Below are 23,449 nucleotides of genomic sequence, written 5' to 3' on the forward strand. Positions count from 1 at the left end.
CAACATGCACCTTTTCCATTACAGCAAATAATGCTCCAGGCCTTTCAAAGTCCCTGCAATTCAGTAGTGTATGAATAACTCTTTCTGTGGTAGTCTAGACAAAATCGAGAAACACAGGCAGAGGGATAAAATAAGGGGTGGGAAATCAAACTGGACAAGCAACATCCACCTGACAAATGCTGATTGACAGGCTTGTCCGCCTATTAGAAGACCCTGGGGCTGAGGGAGTAGGCGGTTCTCTACCTGACCTGCTGCTAAGAGGAGTGCCTGCCCTGGGAAAGAATCCTGCTGGTTCAACGTGCCTGCACAACCAGCCTGGGACAGTGAGACCACTCCGTTTTCTTCCAGGGCAAGGACAGTATGAAAATGGAAGCTCAGAAGGTGAAGTACTTGCTGAATGCCAAGCAGCCAGCGATTAGCAGAACAGGTACCTGCAGCCGTCTCTAGCTCCTTCTTTCCTTCCATCACATAAAGACTGCCAAGTGTAGGGTCCAAGAAATTAACAAGTAAGTTGTATAAAATCAGGTGTGTTGACTGCACTGTGGTTTACACTAATGGCTACTCTCATTATAACAGACTTGGCCCACGAAATGTAGAGTCTTGCTCTGAGATCCGAAACCCTAATATTCCGTACCGTCATGGAGACTTGGTCTAAAGGCAACATTCATAAAACGGACTGGAGAAAGGCTTTAACTATGCGGGTAATTTCAGCCCAAGAATCATGTGCCAGAGTTCTGCATGTGAACTAAAACTGTAAACTCAACGGGAATCCAACTGTCAGGTACGCAATGTCTCATTTCTTTCCCTGAGGACCTGCACAGACCGCCTGCTCACCCCAGAAAGGATCCCCACACACATGAAACCATGCTATTCAACTCCAGTTTGGTGAGCCAGTGAGTGTCCAGCAGCTACACCACCAAGAAGCCCCCTATTCCAAGACAAAGGAAGACTCAGAAATGACTAGAGTCCCGCCCCCACTCAACCTCCCACCTCCTAGAGACTCTAACTCTTCACCCACCCACCAAGCCACAAGCAGCAGAAACAGGATTAGATACAACAAGATGAGGACAGAGGTGGGACATGACTGATGACCCCCCCCCCCATGAGGGAATGTTAAAGAGCTTGATCATTGTGAGGGTTTCCTAAGGTAACTGCAGCAGTGGATTTCCGGATGACAATGCTCATCCCATGCCCTGGTGGCACTTCTACAACACGTACCTTCTAAGAATGCATTCATCAAAGCACTGTTTCACGGGTGATAGTGCCCCTAGCTGATAGATCTCACTTTGTTTGTCAGATACGTCAAAGAAAGGACTTGGTGAGATAGCACCTCTCCAGGGGCACAGCCTAACAAAACAAGCGAACTGGGAAACTCTCCAGTGGAGAGGATGGAAGGGTAGGGAGCTGGGGATAGTAGTGTACTCATGGCTTCAAACACAGACAACCCTGCTTCAACCGCTTTCCTCTCCACCTGCATTTTCACCTCTTGGGTCTGCAGAACAGAACTGTCCCATTCCTTTACATATGTCCAAAGCCCCTCCACAATCTAGATGCAAATAAACAATTCAGGGTTCTGCTGACAGCAGTGTAACTCCCCAGAGTTTACATCAGGCACTTGGGTGGAAAGAGGTAATGAAACACTGTTCTTCTCCAGCGCTTCCCCGTCCCCCTTGAACGACATCGCTCCTCTTCCCCTTCACAATCCTACTTGCTGGGAGCATGGACACGGAGTACGATAAGGCGAGATGTGTAACAAAGAGGATGTTCAGACGCAAAATGGAAAAGACATCCAAAGTCTCTCCCCAAAATGCCTTCCCCCTGGCACCGCTCGGCCGCTCCCCAGAGAGACACCCCAGCTCTCTATCTGGCCCTCACTGCCATTTCTCTTTCTTGTCTCTGACCCCACAGAACTGTGGCCCAAGCTCTGCTCTGATGGCTCCCCATGTGGCTCGGCCCCATCAGTGCAGCCTTGCTGTGTTCCATCTCCAACAGTGCCACTCCGGGCTACTGACGGGGTCACCGCCCTCCTGGAAGCTTGAAGTCAACATAAACTCTTTGTCCCAAAGCCTTTGCCGTCCTTCCGTGAGCCTGTCTTCTCTGCCTTCTGTGACTCACGGCCAAAGGATAAAGCATGGATGAGATGACATCAAACGGGGATTTAACTACCTGCTGCCATTTCCGAAAAGTGAAAGGAAATGGATTTGGCAATCACTTCAATGACCTTGACATCTATTCTGGGAAAGATGTCAAGAGCACATTTAAAAAGATGAAAAGGTTTAATTGTGAACGTGTTTCCACCTAGCCCCTCCCTTCCACAGCTTCCTTCGTGCTTGTCATCGTCCGTTAACGCACACATACACAGGCACACACACTCTTCATGGTTTGTGGAAGCGAGATTCTGCAATCTTGAGAGCTCTACCTCCTCTTTGGAAAGATTGCACCACAGCCGCACCACAATTTATCCAACAATTTCACAGGCAGGCACTCGCTGTATTTCCCTTTTTCCGGTGTTTGTTGCTTTTCTGCCACCACAGAAATGAGCTGGCAAAAACCTTCCACTGTGTATCTTGGTGTGTTCACGGTCTTTAAAGCAGGATGCCAGGGCTGGGACTGGGTGCTGGGATGCCGTCAGAAGGACTACATCTATTCACACGGCCACCGCAGCCCTACGGTTCCAAGGTAGGTTTCATAAAAGATCAAATGGATGCCCACATGAGTGTATACAGATTATCCATGAGAAGATACACAACAACGAATGAGGGTCTGTCCTGGGCTCTAAAGGGGGGGAAGGGGTGTCTGCCGCTCATCACACACCCGTCTCTGTCCGCACATTATGCATCACTCAGCAAAAACACCAAATTCTCCTTCTAGTGCCTATCGGGAGAAAATGAAAGTGCTGACTACACGGATTGTCTTTCGTCAAGTCAATAAGCTCAGAATTTAGCTTAAACTCCTAAATCTGTTTTGCGTACCAACATCACGAACAACTCTGTGGAAACACACGGTCAGGTTCTGCCAGGTGCTCAGAGTCCAATGAAGAAACAAACTTGCAGTGTGCCAGGCAGGCAGGTGTGGCACAGGATGAGTGCCAGGTGGCAGGTGTGGTGCTGGGGGAGTGACACCTCCAGGCTCCGGTGGCTGGCACTTGGTAAGCAGGCAAGGCTCCAGCCAGTCTCTTAGGGGCTGGACTCTTGGAAGGAGAGGTTAAAGGTGACTCTTTTTTTTTCCTTCCTTTTTTAAAATATTTTTTAATTTTTCAAGGTTTCTAAAATTAACATCGAAATAATTTCCATAATTGGAGCAAACAAACAAAAGCAAACGCCCTCCTTTGAAAACACCAACCCCCGTGAATGTTGCTTAGCAGCTAACGCCCTAATTAAAACTCTGGCTATTTTCTCAGTCTTCAATGAATGTTCAGAGATCTTTTCAAGGAGATGGAGTGAGATTTTTAGAGGAATTCAGGCTGTTCGGCATATATAAAAGCAGCCACAAGAAGTAATGGAAGAATGCGACAGAATAGCAGAGAGCAGCTTTCCACCCTGTCCTTGCCCTTCCCCCACCCCCGCCTCACCCCTGCCCCACCCCCCCACCCCCACCCCCGCCTCACCCCCAGTTCACCCCCAGCTCTCTTGCTGAGCCTTCAAAAGGCTCTTCAGCTTACCTAGTACTATACCCTGGATATGAAGAACTAGCAAAGACTCCAGCATGAAAATACTGTGGCGGGGGAGGGGGGGCGGCTTATGCTCACTGGGGACGTGTCCTTGTGGAAAACAGAAGAGTCTAGCTCCTGCTCTTCCTCTTTTTCTCCTCATCATGAGGAGAGACATGAGTTCTGTCACAATCCTTGCTTGCTACAGGCCCAAAGACTACAGGATCAACTAGCTAGGGACTGCACCTCTGAAACTGTGAGCTGAAATGAACCTTTTCTCTTCGTAAGTTATCTGAAGTATGTTACAGCAGCAGAACACTAATGCACAAACTTTCAGGAAATGTATAAAATCTCGACATGTCACTCACATCTGTACTGTGATAAAGCTGTGACTCCCAACAGTTGCTTGGCTTCTGGCTCCCCTAAAAGGCTTCCTGCTGGTTTCTGTAGTTACTAGGCACCTAGCATTCCCAGGCTAAGTCATTTTTCTTTCTTCAGGTGTTTCTTTTGCATAAAATTCAGGGAAAATACACTACAGATTGCATCAGGTAATAAACAAATTAAGTTCAGATCTACAATAAGTCCAGAATGCACTATCTGTTATGTGTTTTAAGACTAACTTATCCTGAATAGTATCACCAAGTCAAGAACTATGAAATAAGGAACGATGCCCTCTGACACCACGTTCACCGCCATCCACGTGTGCAGATTATCTAGTAGGTGCCCACTGTCAAGGGCACTGAAAAGCAAAGCTCTTCTCATCCATGCTTCTGATGCTGGAATTACGTCAGACACACCTTCATGCACTTGCCAAACGAAATCTCATTACAAAAAAACCAAACTTTAATAAATGATCAGCAAGAAGAGAAAGTAGTTATCCCACATCAAATACTGCAAAGGGACGATGAAAACTAAAAGCAGCAGCATGCTTGAGCCCAGCTAAGCCATGCCTGGACCAGCTAAGCCATGCCTGGACCAACTAAGCCATGCCTGGACCAGCTAAGCCATGCCTGGACCAGCTAAGCCAAGCTTGAGCCCAGCTAAGCCATGCCTGGACCAGCTAAGCCATGCCTGGACCAGCTAAACCATGCCTGGACCAGCTAAACCATGCCTGGACCAGCTAAGCCATGCCTGGATCAGCTAAGCCATGCCTGGACCAGCTAAGCCATGCCTGCACCAGCTAAGCCATGCCTGGACCAGCTAAGCCATGCCTGCACCAGCTAAGCCATGCCTGGACCAGCTAAGCCATGCCTGCACCAGCTAAGCCATGCCTGGACCAGCTAAGCCACGCCTGGACCAGCGATCCCTGCAGAAATCTCAGCACAGGAAGCAGCATTCTGTTTTCACAACACTGTGGGCAAAAGCCAAGTATTAACTTTCACTGCTAGCACTGAAAGCAAATACAAATAAAATACTTCTAAAATGCACCCTGACTGTCTTCCAGTAAGATCAAGATCATACTTTCCAAAGCAAAAAGTTTCAGAGGAATATTTGCCCACTGACTGCCGCCTTCATCTCCCTAAAGCTGGCACAAGGAGAGCTCAGGCTCACTGTCCAGAAAACGTTCCCAGGCCTTGGTAAGCCAGGACTATACACAAGAGCCACCAGATTTCAATTCCTCAGCTACTACTATAGTTCCTTCAAACATGCTCAGCGTGTGTATGTGTGTGTGTGTGTGTGTGTGTGTGTATGTGTGTCTGTGTGTGTCTGTGTGTATGTGTGTACACACATGGGTAGAGGAACACAGTATGCGAAAGAAGAAAGGAGTAAGTCTCACAGAGGAAACTAAGAAGGGGAGCACGGAAGACTGATGACCTGCAAAGACATGACCCTTTTTTACCACCCGTGTTAAAGAGAACCATTGGACCCAAGTCTATGCGTCTCACACAGCAGAACTCATGCAGCAGTGTAGTACAGGGGTCTTACCCAGTGTTCTACACTCCCTCCGACACATGCATCAGCGATTTCCATGGGAATCCTTTCCTTCTGATCATAATTAGCACCATATAATATGTGTGAAATGGAGCTGGGGGCTTTGTTTATATCTGCTGCATTCCTCACAATGTCTGTGATGAATTGATCACTCTCACTTAAAGCATTTAAAAACTGGAGGTTCAACAGTGCTAAGTAACTCTGCAAGACCACATGGCCTTTAGAGAGTAGAAAAAGGACACGAACCTACATGCATATGATACCAAAGGCCTAAAGAGCAATGCTTCACCAAGTGTGGCCCCAGACCATCAGCATAGCCCATAGGGCCCTTACCAGAGCTACAAGTTCCTGGTACCATCAAGAACCACCATGGTACAAGGAGAAATGGATCCGATTCATGGGACCTGGGACCTAAGAATCCATTTCTTTAAAGAATCTCCAGTGCTTCTGAGAAAGCACTCGGTCTAAGTCGTTGTGTTGGTCCTGTCCTGACCGGCAGGGACCAGCAACTCAGTTGTTGATTAAGAATACAAGAGGTCTGGCGGTGGGCCCAGTTTAAGTGTTCAACACACCATGCCATGGACCCACACACATTGTTGGTTAAAACCCGTTGGGGGAACCCATTTCCCCAAGATTTCTCCTCTGGAGGACAGCAATGCAATTGCACAATCATTTCAGAATTCCCAAGCAAGAATTGCATATTTATCTCCAACAAAACAAAACCACCTAACTAAATTGTCTTTGGTAATGGGAAAATTTAACTCTTAGTCACTTAATAAATACACCACACTGGAAAGCAAGTTTGTGAAAAGTCATGTTGAAAATGGAGGAACCTGGCAGCACACTCTACTAAGCAGGCCACGATAGTCAAGCATCAGTGTCCCTCCCTGTTTGCCCTGAATTTGGGCTCACCAGTGAGTCAGCCTGTCATGACTTCATGGTCACATCTCATGTGAGCACAGAACTAAACTTCCCAGCTGCTCCGCAGTCTGAGTCTCTAAATTCAGTTCTCTAAGCCAACCATCAAACGTATTTATTTGCAAAGATTCCTAAAGAGTCGCAACACTGTTTAGAAACATGAATAAGTTCACAAAGTGGTTAAACTGAAGGGCAAAGCATCTACCTGGATGTGTAAGTACCTTCCAGTTAACGATTCAGGGAAAGTTTCCCCACTATGTAGACACACCTCTGTTAATCCACTGAGTTCAAACACATTAAAGAGATAGAATACAAAACTGTATACTGTAATACTGTACTGAATCATTATAGAGGGAAAAACTGACCTACATTTTAGTCAACTAACTTGAGCTGAATTCTACAGAGAAACAAATCAGAGAGATCGCAAATGAAGAAACTACGCTAAGGGACGAAAAGACTGTGGACAAGCAAAGGGAGGAAGTATGAACCAAGAAATTGCAGGGCTGCAGAGATGCATCAGTCTGGAGTTCAGTTCCTAGAAGCTATGTTAGTGGTTCACAGCCACCTGTAACTCCAGCTCGTGGAAACTGACACCTCTGGCCTCCGTAGGCAACCGCACACACAACATACGCTTATACACATACACATAATGTAAAAATCACATCAATCTTTAAAAATAAACTAGAGAGCCAAAAAGAGGCACTCGACATGAAGGGGGAAAAAGCAAGCTTAGGAAACATCAGGAGCAAAACGGCTACACATCCAGTCTACAGCTCCCTTGAGCCGCAGGCCTCAGATTACAATCGAGGCCTATTAGTTCCTACTGAAAACTAATTAGCTTCTAAGTACCTTATCTTCAAAGTCGGATGAGATGACCAAAAATGGGAAGATGTTCCAAGACTCTGGCATCTGACTCACAAGCATTACCCACTTCGTCTCCTTCTCCAGTCCTAAAACCCAACTCAATCCTGGACTTTACAGCCAGGACACGATGCTTTTCCAAATTCTTGAGAAACTAGGGGTTTTCAAGTGTTGGGTGCTTAAAAGCACTTCAGCACACAAAAAAAATTATTTCCAAGGAGGAGGGGCAGGGTGGGGGAGTACGGAGCGAAGCAGTGACAGCTTCACAGTGTAGGGTACAGACACTCAGTCCCACCTGGTCGTGCCGGGTGGGACAAGTGGAGCTGTCCCTTGTGGGTGAGGCTTCTGGGTTTGCCACAGCTCTGTCTATAGTTGGTTTTTGAATACTATAATTTGCCCACCTGGCCCTTCCATAAGTCATTGATTTTGCGGCTCATGGTGGAGCTGACCCACCCACAGAGCAAGCACAACCACTCCTAGGCTTTCTGAAGGGCAATGGCCACCACGCCCCTCTGTCTGCTCCTTGCCATCCAGCCATGAGTCACAACCCGGCCTCACCCAGAGCTTCCCACCCTTTCACAAGTCTTCGACAGTTCAGGTCTGGCTCACCCCGTGACATGTTCCACTTTCGCTCTGACTGCTTTCCTTCTCCCGGGGACTCCCTTCTTTCTCCGCCCAGCCTACATCACCCCATGTGCCTTCCTACCAGACTCCTACAAGGTCTCATCCCCTCCTACCCAGCCACCACTCATTACATAGGTGGATCTGGGATCCACATCTACCTTTCTCTATCCCAATCTTGGATTGCTGAGCACTTCAAGAAAACAGGCAGCAGAGGCCGGCAACAGGAAAACTGCTGTGTATCCAACAATACCCCGCCCTGACCTTCAGTTCCCAGAAGCGGACCCCCCATGTCCAATCCCCATCTCGCTCACCTGTGGCAGGCTGCTACACCTGCACCTTGAGCCAAGGGGCTTGACCTTTACCTGCCACACCCATCCTGCCCCTTTACTCACCTGCTGAGCCCGGGAAGCAGCCAGCTATCCAGGATCTCCCCAGACTCCCTGGCTCTATGTTTCAAATCAGCAGACTCTGCCCCTTGCTTGGTTTCCAAACATTATCCATCTCTATCCTTGTTCCTCTCCGATCCATCCACAACCTGCCATTAGGATGTGGTTTCTAAGTGTATATCTTACTACACACTCATTCCCCCATGGCTTCACCTGCATCTAGGCCACCCGTGACGGGGCTCCAGGCCTCTCCTTAACTTCACTCTCAGATCTGTGATGTCCCCCTACCTGTGCTCGGGCTGCCCAGGACTTCCAGAGAGTCTGCTGCGACCCGGTCTACCTAGCTGCCCGATTCCAGCGCTAAGCCCGAGACACTGGGAAACAACAACTCTCACATCTTCACATGAACAGGCCTCGTCTTTGGCATCTGGCAGACTGGGTCTTAACCTTGGTTAAGTCTTTTCTCAACTATGCCCTCAGAAAAGCCCTCAGTGCCAACTTTAACAAAAGAACTTCCCCACATACCACATCAAGCTGACCTAAAAACCGAATCCTGAGTAGGTGCAGCAGAAGATAGAAACTGACACACAGCTGTTACTGGTATTTCACAAACTCTAACTGTGGTTTCACTTAACTCTTTCCAGAGGGAGGGAGGGTTATCTGCGATGTGGACAGCAAAGGCCATGGCTACAGAAATACTTCCTGCCTTTGGGCCATTTTACTCCCCATTAACACGCCTGCTAAGAGGCAAGGAGGGGGGCGGAAATGTCCTTCTGTCAACAAGACTAAATGACACTTATCTTAGGTGCTACTGCTGACCCTCTGCCAGCAGGATCTGCGGACTCAGCAACAGCCCTGCTCTCCCTCACAGCTAACACTGCTATTAATATGGCTACTCTGGGCCAGCACTGCATAAAGCCTATATGCAGACACGGGCTGGAGAAACAAAGACACACTGGCCCCGGTACTGATTGATTGATTGATTGATTGATTGGTTTGTTTCTTTATTGTCAACTTGACACCTAGAGTTTTCTGAAAAGAAGACCTCAATTGGGAAAATACCTCCATCAGACTGACCTGCAGGCCATTTTCTTCACTAATGACTGATGTGGGAGGGCCCAGCCCACTGTGGGTGTACCATCCCTGGGCAGATGATCCAGGGTTATATAAGAAAGCACACTGAGGCGGTCATGGGAAACAAGCCAGTAAGCAGCACTCTTTCATGGCTTATGCTTCAGTTTCTACCTCCAGATCCTTGAGTTCCTTCCTGCCCTTGGTAACCTTTGAGGTCACAAAGACCCTTTCCTCTTCGTGTTGCTTTTGAGGTCACAGTCTTTATCACAGCAATAGAAAGTAAACCAAACACAGGCAATCACTAAAGACTGTAGGAGACATGGGAGACTTAAGGCAGGAAACCCATCACGGGTGGTCTTGAACACGGGTCAAGGAGTTGACATGTCTGAACTACTCCACAAAAAAATAAAACACATTTTTCAGTACAATAGGTTTTATTTGTTTTCTTTTCTTTTTTTGTGTCCTGTGATTCAGGTGCTGAATTCCCCAATGCATGGGACAGGCACACATAAATCCAGACCTGATGACAGACAGGTAGAAAACAAATAGAGGCACAGCTAAGTCCCATCCTCACATAGAACCAGAGACATGAACCTTGAGTGGCTGGGGAAGCACAGAGACGTGCCTGGGCTATGGCCTGAGGAGCTCTGCAGAGGAGGGGCCATGGGCACAGGAGGGCATCCCAGGCAGAAGCGACAGCGCAGGCAATCAGAGAAAGTCCACAAGTCATAAGCTGAGTGTATGAGGACTTCAACTTTTGTAATACACTACTTATTTTTGTTCTCTTGCAGAATTCCCCAGGCATGTGGCAATAAAACCTAGGGGAAATATCTACATAGACAGTCATTCTTTTTTGATTTGCACAGTCTGAAAAAGAAATCATTAGTGCTAAGGATTCTTCTTAGAAAACAAAACACAGATGGTCTCTGTGGATTAATGAGACACAACAGCTACCTGCTACCCCATGATGGAAAAGGCAGGTATATGCAAGGAGCCAGCAGGCTCAGCAGGCTGTGCTACCTGCCTTCCACACAACTCACTCACTGCAGACATGGCACTTCTACCCTCCTGATACCTACTCCCCACTACCTACTTCTCACTAAGGGGAGCCAGGGACTGCTAACCAGCCTCTCTGATGGCTACCACAAGTCACTGACCCAAACCTTCCCTTTCTGCGTAGGAGGCAAGTGACCTACTAACCTAGCACCATTACCCTCAGGTTCCCGGATGTGTGAGGTCACCAAACGCCTCTTTAACCAGAGGCACTTCAGCAGGAGAACTTCTGCTACTTGTGGTTTAGAGTACTCCGAATGCACTCCTGTCTACAGGATCGCATGCTAGTGTGTAAAAGTGCCAGAGAACTGAAACCACGAGTTATGTGGTACCTGCCCTCAACCTTAGACATAAACCTGAATACTGAATATGACACCAGAATACCTAACATTCTTAGACAACTCAATGAAATGCATATCACAAGCAGTATCCTCTGCCATATTTACAGTCAAAAAACATCTTTCCATAGATTTTCTTTTCTTTCTTTCTTTTTTTTTTTAAGTACAAGCTACTAAAGAAGGGTAAAAGAAAAGTCAAGTTGGAAACCCAGGGTCTAATAAGCTTTGCCTTTAGACCTTGGGCAATTCCAGTGAGTCACAACAGTTATAGAAAATACTGGGCACACATGACTCGCCACAGTCCCCAACCTTGCCATGTTAGAGCAAACAGACATGTGAACATAACACGCTATTAGCTAGGCTGGATGGCTTTATTTGAATCTGAAACACCCTCTATGGGCTTGTGTTTGGGACACTAGCTGTGCTTCCAATGGTAAGTTTTTTACAGTTGGAGGCTGGCTGGGAACAATGGACCACTGGGGTCAGGCCCATGAAGGGCATACCCTTGTCCGTGGTTTCAGTTTTCTCAGCTTCCTAGTCTTCACAATGCTCCATCTCTCAAGAATCAACTCTACCCTGCCATCCCTGCTCCAGGAGCGTGAAACCCTGAAGCCATGAGTCCACCAAACCTTTGCTCCTCAAGTTATGTCTCCCAGGGATTTCTGTCACAGCAAGGGCCGTGAGAGCGACTACCAAACGCTCATTTTCATTCATTAATAGCACCCAGCGGTAGCAGTATGGGAATGTGTGCATTTCCAGAAGGTACAGTAGGACCCACTTTACAATACTGGCAGGCATGGTCAAGACTGAAGACTGTCTCAAGCCAATGTCTTGATGCCACGCTCTGCAAACAGGGAGCCGACTTCCAGCACAGTGAGTTACAGCGGGCACTGCTCTGACAAAGCAGCGTACGATTCCTATCATCTCTAACAAATGGGCTTTCACGGGAAAAACGGGTGAGAATCCGATGGTTAGCTATCTCCTGAAGGTGAGAGTGCCAGACCAAAGAATGGATGCCACTAATCTTCCAGAGATTATGCATGAATGAGCTCGTTAATCCTTGGCGACCTGATTCTGAAAACTATCTCTCAGCTCAGGGCTCTTTTTATTAATGATGCAAAAACAGCCAAACATCTCTTTGCTGCCCTTTACAGAACAGATGGGGACTCCTGGCTCAGCAGGGGCTTTCAACGGGTTTGACCTTGAGGCAGGAAGATCCAGTGGTGGAGACCCTATGTCTTCAAGTGCCAGCTCTGCTACTAACAGGTAGGTGGCAAGTTGTTCAGGGTCCCTGTGTCCCAGTGTCCTATCTGTAGGAAAAAGCTATTTGACGTGAAATGAGGACGTGGGCTTCACGAGCAGGAAATGTGTTTATCACAGGGAGGATTTACAACACACTGAGGCACCGTCCCCAGAACACATTCAGTCACCGGCCTTCTCTCAATGCCAGGTCTCTTTAAAACCCCCACCAGGACTCGGCTACTCAACAGTTCCTATACAACTGAACTTGCGTACCCAGTCCTGTGAATCAGCAAGACCTCACGCCTACCACATGCCAGACACCAAGTGATGACAAGCAAGCACTGTCACCTTAATTTCCCACTGCTACCCCATCCCGTGCCAAGACTCGAACGCACCAAGCTCATCCTCAGACCTTTACCTCCGCTGTGCTGGAGTAGTGGCTGCCTGCCATGCATTAGGACAAGAGTCACGTTCCTGCAGGGGCCTTGGGAGAAACAGGAACCTCCACAGACGTAATCGCTACGGCATTTCTGCTTTGCAGCTTTTTGGGTTTTTTAAATTTCTTTTTTATTTATTCTTTGTGTCTTTTACATTATACATCTCCATCCCGTTCATTTCCCATCCCTTCGGATCTGTCCTCTGCCCTTGCAACCCCACCCCACCATAAAATAAAATAAAATGATAGCTTTAAAAAAAAAATCAAAGATCTGTACTTGTTTATCTGGCTTACCTGCGGTTCCAGAGACACAGATTCTATCTGTCCTGCTGGAAAGAACAAAGCCTGACGCAAGGCCAGCACTCAGTGAATACCTGGAGGGACTAAGGAAAGGTGCCAGAGGGCCTGGGAGGAAGCAGGGAAGTCCTATCCCAGCTCCCACTCCTGAGCTGGGATGCCTCTGAAGTCCGGAACCAACATCCTGACAGAGCTGGTATTTATTCCTCAAGAGTACAGAACTATGGACTGAAAAGCCTTGGGCAGACCCTGATCCACTGATATTCCTAATGATCTCTTCCTGAACCAGAGTCCCCAAATATATTCTCTTGGTATCAAGCCAACCTCAGGGAGGACCACCACCTCTGACTTGAGCTAACTTACTAAAAACACAAAAAATCCTAGCCAAATCCCCCAGCTCCTTGTAGCTTTAAAAGCTGAGGGAAAAAAACTGACAGACATGAAGCAGTCAGTGAGTGTGTGTGGGCTGGGGAGAGATGTGCAGGCGCACGTGTGTGAAGGTATGCACACTAACCAGAGGAAATCTGCTGGTCTTTCTTTCTTAATTGACTCTGGGAATCAACAACGACCACAGAAAGATGCTCATCTGGAAAAGTTTTGTCTGATTATCGAATGCCTGACTGCAATAATTAAGCCTAGATTTGGGGTTCCACTCACCTCACCAAGCGCCCACTGAAGCAAATGCTCAGCTATGGCAGTGCTCTCTGAAAGGTCGTCCTGGAATAGCAACTTCTGAATTAGCAACTGAGAAAGTCAGAACACAAAAGGACCGTACATCGTCTACATCCTCCACCATTCACGTAAGAGAACTGAGCGGGGACCAGGACCTAGCGTTCTCTCCTAGGTCAGTGCTGTCTTTTTCCATCATCATGGATCCACACATACAGCAGGGACTGCTGACAGTCTTAGTATAATCTTCAGTCACACGTTTACAGATATCATCAAACCCACTGTGTGTGTGTGTGTGTGTGTGTGAGAGAGAGAGAGAGAGAGAGAGAGAGAGAGAGAGAGAGAGAAGGAGAGAACATGAGTGATTGAGATTAGAGGACAACCTCCAAGTGTCGGCCCTTGTCTGCTGTCCTGTTACAAACAGGTTTTGTTGTTTCCTACTGCCTTGTGAGCCACGCTAGCTGTCCTGTGAGCTTCAGCTCTTCCTACCCCACCTCCCGTTTCCTGGTAGAGGCTCATTAGGAGTCAAGCTGCATGTGCTAGGCTGCCTGGCTTGGGTGCCAACCACCATATCCACTGAGCAATGAGCAATCTCTCTGACCTCGAAACCCATTAATTTCATTCACTCCCCCAAAAAGGGCCACAAATTTCCTCAAGAACATTTTCAAATATCTAGTTGATGTCTTCTCTATGCTAGATGCTTTAATGAAAAGCGGGCAAACTCTGGGGGGTGGGTGGGAGCTTCCATCATTTGCTTTAAAGGAAAACAGGTCTGTTTACAATCAAGAGTAGTGTCAGTGGACTCCACAGACCACAGAGGAGAAGGAAAAGGTTCCTCCCGATCTCTGTCCCGCAGGACCGGAGCACTGAAACAGGAGACCAAAGTGGAGCAGCAAAGATTCAGTCACCGACAGGAAGCCTCACAGCATGAGACAGTGTTAGTGACTCGGGGCAGCTGGCTATTGTGCAGCACAGGTGCAAGTCGCAAAAAGGGCAGGAGAAAGCAGATGACAAGAATGTTGCCAAACTTACCCTGCAAGTGCAGGGAGGCCACGCTGGAGACGCCACTCTACGTCTGTGTCTCAGATCACTCTGACCAAGTATTGAGAAAGGATTCAAAGATGGGAACAATGAAGGCCTGGGCTCCTAACACCAAACAATCAACATCGATAAGGGTAAAATCGCATTGTCTTTTCCTATCTGCCAGCTACCATTACCCATAGTGTAGAGATAGGTATTAGCACAGTTAATCTTCAGACAACTATATAGGGTGGGGACTCCATTCCTTTCTTTTCAAAGATGATCAAACCGAGGCACAGGTTCAATACAGATTTAGTTGTTTGCGTAAAGTCTCACAGCTCGAACAATCCCCCAGCTGCCATGCATACCTTCTCTTCAAACCGGCGGTGCAGGCCTGCACGGGGCCACAGTGGAGAGAGGACAGCTGGAGGGCTGACTCACGGTCATCGCACCTAGGGGATGCCCAAGACTTGTGCTGCCCGACATCCTCCACACAACTGTCCCCTCGCTCTGGGAACAGAATCATGTCAACTCAGACCATCTTTTCTCCTAACACAGTATTGTGTCCTCTTGCAAAAGACAGCTGTCTGTAGCGCCCGGTCCACTGTCAGGCCTTCTGAGCTCAGATGCCGAGAAAGCCAGAGCAAGGAGCTCTTCCGGAGGCTCACAGCAATGCCTGGTCTTCGGCACCATGGGACACTTATCTCCATTAGGAACTCCAGAATGCTAAACTTCTTTGCCTGAGAATAGCCGGCTGGCTCCTTGAAGGCAAGCATTAAGTGCTTTCTCCCAGAGATCTAGCATAAACCTCCGACCTACCTGACTAGAGCCACCAAAGGGCTCTTCTGGAAGAGAATCTCCAGCCTAGGAGAGAAACTGCAAGTACACTCTTGTTTCATCCAACGATTATTCTTTAAATTCCTTTTCAAGACATATTTGCTCAAGCATACAATATAATCTCGACCAGCCATTTAAACCAGCATGGTTCATCACTGAAAGCAATTGGAAACAACTCAAATACCTAACAGTAGGAGAACAATTTTTTAAAATGATTATGTAAAAGCCAAATTGAAAGCTACATCGATGTTAACCTATAACACACACTGATATGGAAAATGGCCAAGATACAGCAGGAAACCAGAACAAGGACCCAGCAATCATTCGTGATGGAGGAATCCTTTTTGTTTAAATGATAAGCCATGGCCATGTATGAAGAGGAAGAAGAAATTCCTCCTAAGAATCCTTTATTTCCTTTCTTCTTTCTCTCTTTTTTTTTTCTGCTTTTGTTTTTAATACACTGCCTTCCTACATAGCCCAGGCTAGCCTTAAACCCCCAAACCTCCTAGCCCAGCTTCCCATTGGCATTACTGCTGTGGCAAGGTTAAGAATATGTTCTTTTAGAGTGGATGTTTGGAGCTAGAGGGGTAGCTCAGTGGTTAAAAGCACTTGTTGCTCTTCCAAGGGACCTGGGTTTGATTTCCAGCACCCAAATGTTGGTTCACAACCATCTATAATTTTGGCATACACAGACACACAGATATACACACAAGAAAACTCCCATATATATATAAGAAAAGGGAGGGTTTTCACCATGAGGAAATGATGAAGAAGTGAGTCAAGAGGCATGGTGACAAGTCTGCATCCATCAGTCTGTGATTCCTATGCGCACTGCAACACCACCCTGGGCTCCAAAACTTAGCAATCATTATTCATTCTTCAAAAATAGTTTTAAAGAAAGATAAACCTTCTAATGGATGATATCACAAGAAAAATTGTTTTTTTTTATTTCAAGCATCGAACTCAAATCAATCTTATCAGAAAAAAAAAAACCAAGTTGACACCACAGCCCACGCTCAGCCATAGCAACAGCATGAAGACAGAGGTGTGGAGCCAGCATTTTCGAAACACGTCGAACCGCTTGAACTCACATCACATCCTGAATGGTCTGGAAGCCACATCTGGCCCTCACAACTACCTATCTAAGCTAGAGCCCTTACCCTCCTGCCCAAGATGACTGCTCCTCTTAATTATGTTTTCCAAAGAAGCAGGCACTAACTGCGGCAAGAAGGGGCCACAGAGGTCCCATCTAGCCAAACCATCAAGAAATCATCTAGACAACTCCATAATTAGAAATAACACCTCCTCCCACCAAAATGAGGCGAATTCATTCCTTGAGGTTCCTAGAAACAAAAAACACCACCCCACCCCTGAATGAGTCAAGTCTCTGGATTCTAGAAGTTTTACCTTTCATAAGTAAACTCTTCAACAATTATGATCAAGGCAAACATTCTCCAAGGGCTCCAAGGTATTTTAAACTTCTCTCTCTCTCTCTCTCTCTCTCTCTCTCACACACACACACACACACACACACACACACACACTAGAACATGCAACATAAATTACCATTCCTGTCCACTAAATTACACCTAAGAGAAAGTTAATGGCCATCCAGAAGATCCTCCTGCGCACTTACCAAGGCCTGACCCATGATTTTCACCCTTCACGCAGCTCTTGGGGCAGAAGACAGGCGTGACTTCTAGGTCTGCACTTGGAATGGAAACTTACAGCTGTCAAACTTGCCCTTGACCTCCATGAACACTTGCAGCTGCCCATCCCACACCGCAGCCCTCCCTCCCGTGCTTGCGACTGTCACTACTGATACTGCTGGCATTCTATAAAGACAGAAGTATTTTAACCCCTAAATTTCAAGTCTGTTAAAAGTTCAGGGCACTTATATAGATGTACTCAGATCTACACAGAGAGAGATGTACTCATGTTTCCCAGAAAAATAAAGCCCATGGAGTTACCAGGGTCACTAAGGGTACACTTTTATAAACATGGTGGCCACATTCACCTGAAAAGAGAAAAAGGTAACAAATTCTTCCTACCCATAACACATTTGGCTGGCCATTTTCCTCCTAAGGTAAAGCCTACATACAAAACTCACAATGTTTTAGTAAAATGCAGGTATCCCACATTCGGGAAATACATCAACAAAAGAAAGCCAAACTCCAGGAGGGTGAGCATGACACAGAGGTGATACAGCAGACTAAGAACTCCCAGGAGGAGCAGTCTCAGGGCCTTGTCCCCAGTTTTCCTACAAGGGTGCCAAAAGTCCTCCAGCTGCACCAGGCAAGGGTTCCTGACTCACCTCCCAGAAATCCTCTACCCCCAGAAATCACCTTCCTCAGACAACAACTCAACTCACAGTACCTAAGATGCCCAGGGCAGAGTTCGACTCGACTGTAGTGTGATTCCACCACTCAGGCGGCCCCCTCAGTCGCCACACCTGGAAGGATGCACAATTCATTTCTTCCCTCCGTTTAGCCTATTCTGAATGGCCTCCTCTGAAGCCTCTCTCAACCCCCTTTCCCCAAAAGTATGAAACTCCTCAAAGCTGTAAAAGCCTCCTACAGAGGTTTCTACTCGCCCCAGGCCCCGGCCCGCCAGGTAGGTGGCGTGGGGTTGGGGGGATCCAAATGTTCCCATGCCTCTTAAGTTTCTTAAGCCTTTTTCTGCATTTGGAAAACTGAAGTTATAATGACTACAATGGTTTGTTATTCGGAGTAAGAAAAATAATTTCTGGAAAGACCTTATTACAAAATTTGGAACTTAGTAAGGAGTAGCTGCAATAATTTTGTCACAGATACTATCCAACCTGAGAAAATTACAACTTCTCTAGCTTGGTTTTCTCACCTCTAAGTGTAGGGACTGAGGAAATCTATGGGGAAGGTGTGAACTAACACAGAAAACAATCAGAACACAATTAAGTGCTAAACTGTAAAGTAATAGCAGCATGTCTGAGAAACGAACTGTTTCTCTACTTGATAAATGTGTGCATCAACAGGGACAATCCCTTTCGAGCCTCTTTGCTAGAAACATTCACATTCCTTAAATGTGAAATTGGTCTTTTATTGAATAATTGAATTATTTTTATTATACACCCAATTAAGCATATAGGTGTGTCATCCGTATGCCTTAGCTCTTACATAAACTATTAAGTAAAACAACCTAAAAATCCACTAAAGACAAGAAAGGAGACCGACGGTAACTTGGTATCACAGAGCAATTGCATAATGTTGTAGATGCTACCTGGCTACCGACAACGTAGTGAATAATATTAACCAGGTGCAAGGGTTTGGGTTTTAATTCTGAGTAACTACCCCACGGAGGCTGCTACCTTTCAGCTCTCGTCATTTCTCTCTGAGGAAATACAGCAGACTCTGCTCGTCCAACTGCCGGCATCACCTGCCTCATCTACTCTTCTCCCATTAGCTATAAACATGAAAGGAGCGCTCAGGAGGCTAGGCAATAATTACTCATTTATAAAGTCATCTAAACATTATAGGATGTGTGACTTTTTTAATTGCTGAAAATAATATCAAAACTTTAATTTGGGTTTAACAAACTCCAGGGAGGGGGAATGGTTCTTAAAACTTCAGTTAGAAACACAGTAATAGTAAGTTCTTGCCACAGTATTCAGAAATAGCTTGCGTTCGCACGGATCTTCTATATCTCAGACTACACTGCAAAGTGAGCAGTGTGACACATGCAGAAATAAAGGCTGGAGAAAAGTATCCAAGATACAGGGCTCTGTCTTGAACGCGCTAAACCCAGTATGTGGGCCCCACTGCCCCTTCATGAAACAACCCAAAGAGCCTTGGTAAAAGATAACCAAAAAGCCATATGGATCCAGGTGGACACAAGAAACTGCGAGGAAAGATGGCATTTTCAGAAAAAACAACAAACCATGATGACAAGACAGAGTGGAGAATCAATCTGTTAAATATATAGGCCTTGGGAACAGGAAGAATAGCTAGCCATCCCTCAGGAAAGGAACTGCAAGGAGAAATAACACTTCCAAAGAGCAGACGTAACTGAAACATGGCTAACTTGCTCTAAGTGGGGAGACAGCCCCTTGCTTGAGCAAGCTACAAATGCTGAAAATGAACTCATATTTGTGGCAATGTTCATAGTGTGTAAGGATTGTTTCAAAGACAACAAAGACAGCACAAGAGAGATGAAAGACAAAGCCTTCCAAGGAAGGACAAGAACTCTGAAAGAAAGGTGCTGACTGACATCTCAACAGAGTAGCAAGGCAGACACAGGAAGGGGAATTATGATGGCCAAGGTAAGGCAGACTTCTGAAGTCAACACATGAGGAGTCTTCTATGGAACAAGCACTTGAGGGCCCACAACGTACCACATGTGTCCTAGGTTCAGCCATGAACAACCCTGCCCTCGTGGAGGTAATGACTGAGCTGGGTAGACACACACGGAACACATAAAGCATATAAGGCTTGAGCTTAGGTCATGGTAACTGCTCTAGAACTAGAAGACACGTAAGTTAGGATGTGAAGGAATGATGGGAGGAAGATGGGTGTTGGAAACACTTTCATCGGGCAATCAACCAAAGACTAGCAAAAGGCAAAGAGACGACGATAGAAAATTCTAGAAAAGTAACTGTTTATTGAGTAAGACCTCCTGGGTACAAGGGTAAGGTTCCGTGCTTACAGGAGAGAACAAAAGCATGCAGGCACTTTAAGAGGGCAAAAGAGAGAGAGACTATCTTGGTACAGACACCAAAAGAATCTAGCTTCAGGGACAGGTGACACAGAAGCTGCAGACAGACGGAAACACTGTCACCCAATCAAAGCCAAGCTCAAGATGAGGGTGCTGACCCTTGGCCTGCACTGCCGAGAAGCCACCGCGATGCTGACCCACTTCTGAGGTCGAGTAGGTGAGTGACAGCATGTCTGCGGCTGGTGAGTGGGCTGACAAGTGTGCTACCCTCTCCAGCCCGGTCACATCTGCATTTGAGTCATCAGCCGCTCCACAGGGCTGTGATCAGCTCGGAAGGATCATAGCTTCTTTAATCTCTACATTCTTAATAACTAGTAAGTAATGGTGCTTCAATAAATGTTTAACAAGGCCAAGTTTAAATCACATGACTCAAGAAGGAGGGACTGAATAGCTAAAGGTTTGATGAAGTGAGAAGCAGAATGAGCCCCAGACTCATGCTGCGTGTTCAGGGAGACTGCAGTTGTCTGACAGTTCGGTAAGTGGGGGGAGCCAGAGACTGCGTCTAATACGGTGCAGAGCCCTGAGAAACTCACTGCAATTCCCCGTCTCAATTTGTAAATGAAAATGTGGGAGCAAATGAGAGGTTGCAGGCTTTTCCGAGGAAACTAGGTGCCCATCATTATCCCAAAGCCTGTTGCCCAAGTAGAGGGGCAGGCCTCCCTTCTGGCTGTGCTCCCAAATTATAGGCAATAAAACATACAGCTGGTATGGCCACCGCACTAAGGACCTTTGAAGCTGTCCATCAAGAGTGGTGGTGATATGGTGGTGGGGAGACAGGAATTTGGGGGACCAGTGAGCAACAGTAATGAGTTATACAGATCTCAAACACCAACAGTGGCCAGCCCAAGGAAAAGCTGAATGAAACAAACAGGCACATACAATCCCACTGTCACGGTGAAATAAGACAGAGAAATCCACTTTACAGGACCACGACCCGAGGCTGTGAGAGCAATACTTCCCAATAAGAAAGGCCATCTTTCAGTTTTGAAATGTTTGTTCACTATATTTACAGGATGCCATCAGACTATATTTTGAGCTTGTGTTGTCGTTGACCAATACCTGAGCCGTCCAAAACTCTCAGTCTCCCATGCCAAGCAAAATTCTGGAGCACTACCGGAAATCTCACAAACTGCAGAAGGCAATGAAGGGCCAATCCAAAGAAAGCTTCCAATTCCACAATAAAACACAAATGCTCCAGCAAAGTCGATAGTCAAGAGCTTTTTACGAAGCCTTTTAATAACTGCATTTCAAATCCCTTGAAAAGCATTAAAGTAACTTTTGCTATGTTTCGAAAATTATACACCTTAAAGCACTGAGCTTACCACTTAAGTAAAGCACAGTGAGGCTAAAAACTAGATCATGTGTTTGAAAATGCCTGCAAAATCAGACATGCCTGCGGAAACTGCATGGTTTTCCTACTGAATCAAACTGGGGGTGGGTGGGTGGGTGCTCTGTTCCTGGTGAGGGGAGTCTTTGGGGTCACACACAGGCGGCTATGGGAACCAAGGAAAGTTAATTCAAGAGGGGCATCACTTGAGATGTTGAGAAAAACATAGTTCAGATTTTCTAAACTCTGTCAGCGCTGGAGATCGTTATCAGCCCGTGCTCCAACAAACAGGAACATCGGAACAGAACGTCGTTGAAAATGACTGGGCATTAGCGTTACCAAAGGACAAACAAGGTATTTGCACTCCGAGGCTCCGGCCTTTAGGCTCTCTCCCCGCCCCCCAGCAGTCTTCCATTTCCTGAACCTTTGGATTGCCACCGGCTTACTTCCTACATACACCTGGTTTGGGATGTCTTCCCCTTTAACAGTTAAAGCTAAAGTCCTGAGGCAAATTCAAGGGTTAAAAGTTCAGCGTCTACCCCTGTCCCGACCCTCCTAAAAGCACAATCAGCATCAGTCACTGGACAAGTTCGGTCCGGCAAATGATTAATTTTCGTAAACAACTCTGAATAGGTACGGCATCAGTGAGTGATAGGACAGACCCAAGCAAGCTCCGTGGTGGCTCAGGGACAGAGAGGCGGCATTAGGGTTGACTCGCAGCGGGAGCCACTGCAAACATTCAAGGCAGTTCCAACCACGCAACAGGTCCACGCACGCAGTGCCTTAGCGGCGGGCACTTGGCCACCAGCACCAGCTCTCCTCCTGCCCAGCACCCCAATGCCGCCATAGGGCCAGGGGAGCCGACCAAGCGCCATCTCTCCAGGGCACAGCCCACAAAGATAAGGCCAGGAGCACATTCCTTACAGATGCCAAGATACTGAGGCTGCCAGGTCCCAAATGTCCTCTGGGACTTGTTTTAGCCCAAAGCGAGGCGCTCCGGGCCACTGGCCCGGGAACTGGCGGCCAGCCGACCGGCCCTGGGGCGTGACGGGGCGCATGGTCGCCCCCAGCTGGGAACAGTTTGAGCTACCTGGTTTCCACCTAACAGGCGTTAGTTCCCAAAGGTCTCTCCACTAGCCAGAACCTCTCTCCACTCGCCAAGTAACTACTTGTTAAATACCAAGTCCTTCAGTATAAATGAAAAAGAACTTTTATTGGAGGATGGGGTTCGGGAAGCAAGGAGGGATGGGGGCGGCTGAGGGCAGTCGTGATTCCCCGCTGGCCAGGCTATGCCGGAGCCAAGCAGTCGGCGAAGGAGCGCGCAGACCGGGCCGCCGCGCCAGGTGAGGCGGGCACTCACCTCGGGGAGCTCCCGGAGCTGATTGGCGTCCAGCAGCAGCTCCTCCAGGCTGCGGGCATAGCGGTAAATCTCCTCGGGGACGTAGACCAGCGAGCAGTGGCGCTTGTCGATGGCCTCCACATGACGGTTGCACCGCCACAGGGGAATGCAGTGGAACATCGCCGCCCCCGCCGCTGCTGCCGCCGGAGCCGTGTCCCGAGCCGCGGAGCCCGGGGCTCGGAGCCCGCTCCGCCCGGCCGCCCCGCTGCTCCGCGCTCGTTGCTGGCCCCAGGCTCGCTCGCGCCTCGCAAGGGCTCCACGGTCCCGAACGCCCGGAGGAAGCCACGGGAACCCTTGCCGCGTCCCGCGCCTTCGTTACGGCGAAGCGTCCCCTCCCACCTCCCCCACCGCTGCGCTCCGCTTCCTACTCGCGGCTGCCGCGCACTGGGCATGCGCACAAAGCCGCACGCGGAGGGCGTGTCCCAGCCGGGGGATGCTCCGCTCCGGGTTTTCCTGGAGACCCGGTTCCCGGGAGGGTCGGGGGGAACCGGCGTTCCTGCGGTCCCTTCCTAGCGGCAATTTGAACAGCGTGGGACTCTGGAGGGAACCGTGCTCTAAAAAGAACCAGAGGAGGACAGGGACCGAAGGCCAGAGAGAGAGCCAACAACTTCCGAGTTTTAGTTTTACTCACTGTACCTCTT

The 23,449-nt window shown here is 47.7% G+C and overlaps 1 protein-coding gene across 1 annotated transcript in view; it reads right to left on the reverse strand.

The window, feature by feature from the left end:
* Lrrc1 (leucine rich repeat containing 1) overlaps positions 1-23,064 on the reverse strand; it is a 113,885-nt gene extending 90,821 nt beyond the window's left edge. Inside the window, exon 1 of the mRNA XM_048423470.3 lies at positions 22,770-23,064. Coding sequence (XP_048279427.3) covers positions 22,770-22,928 — 159 coding nt within the window. The 5' untranslated portion in view covers positions 22,929-23,064. The remainder of the gene's footprint in view (positions 1-22,769) is intronic.
* Between the last annotated feature and the right edge of the window lie 385 nt (positions 23,065-23,449).

The sequence above is a fragment of the Myodes glareolus genome, chromosome 4 (assembly GCF_982192425.1).
Source record: "Myodes glareolus chromosome 4, mMyoGla1.1, whole genome shotgun sequence".
Lineage (NCBI taxonomy): Eukaryota > Metazoa > Chordata > Mammalia > Rodentia > Cricetidae > Myodes > Myodes glareolus.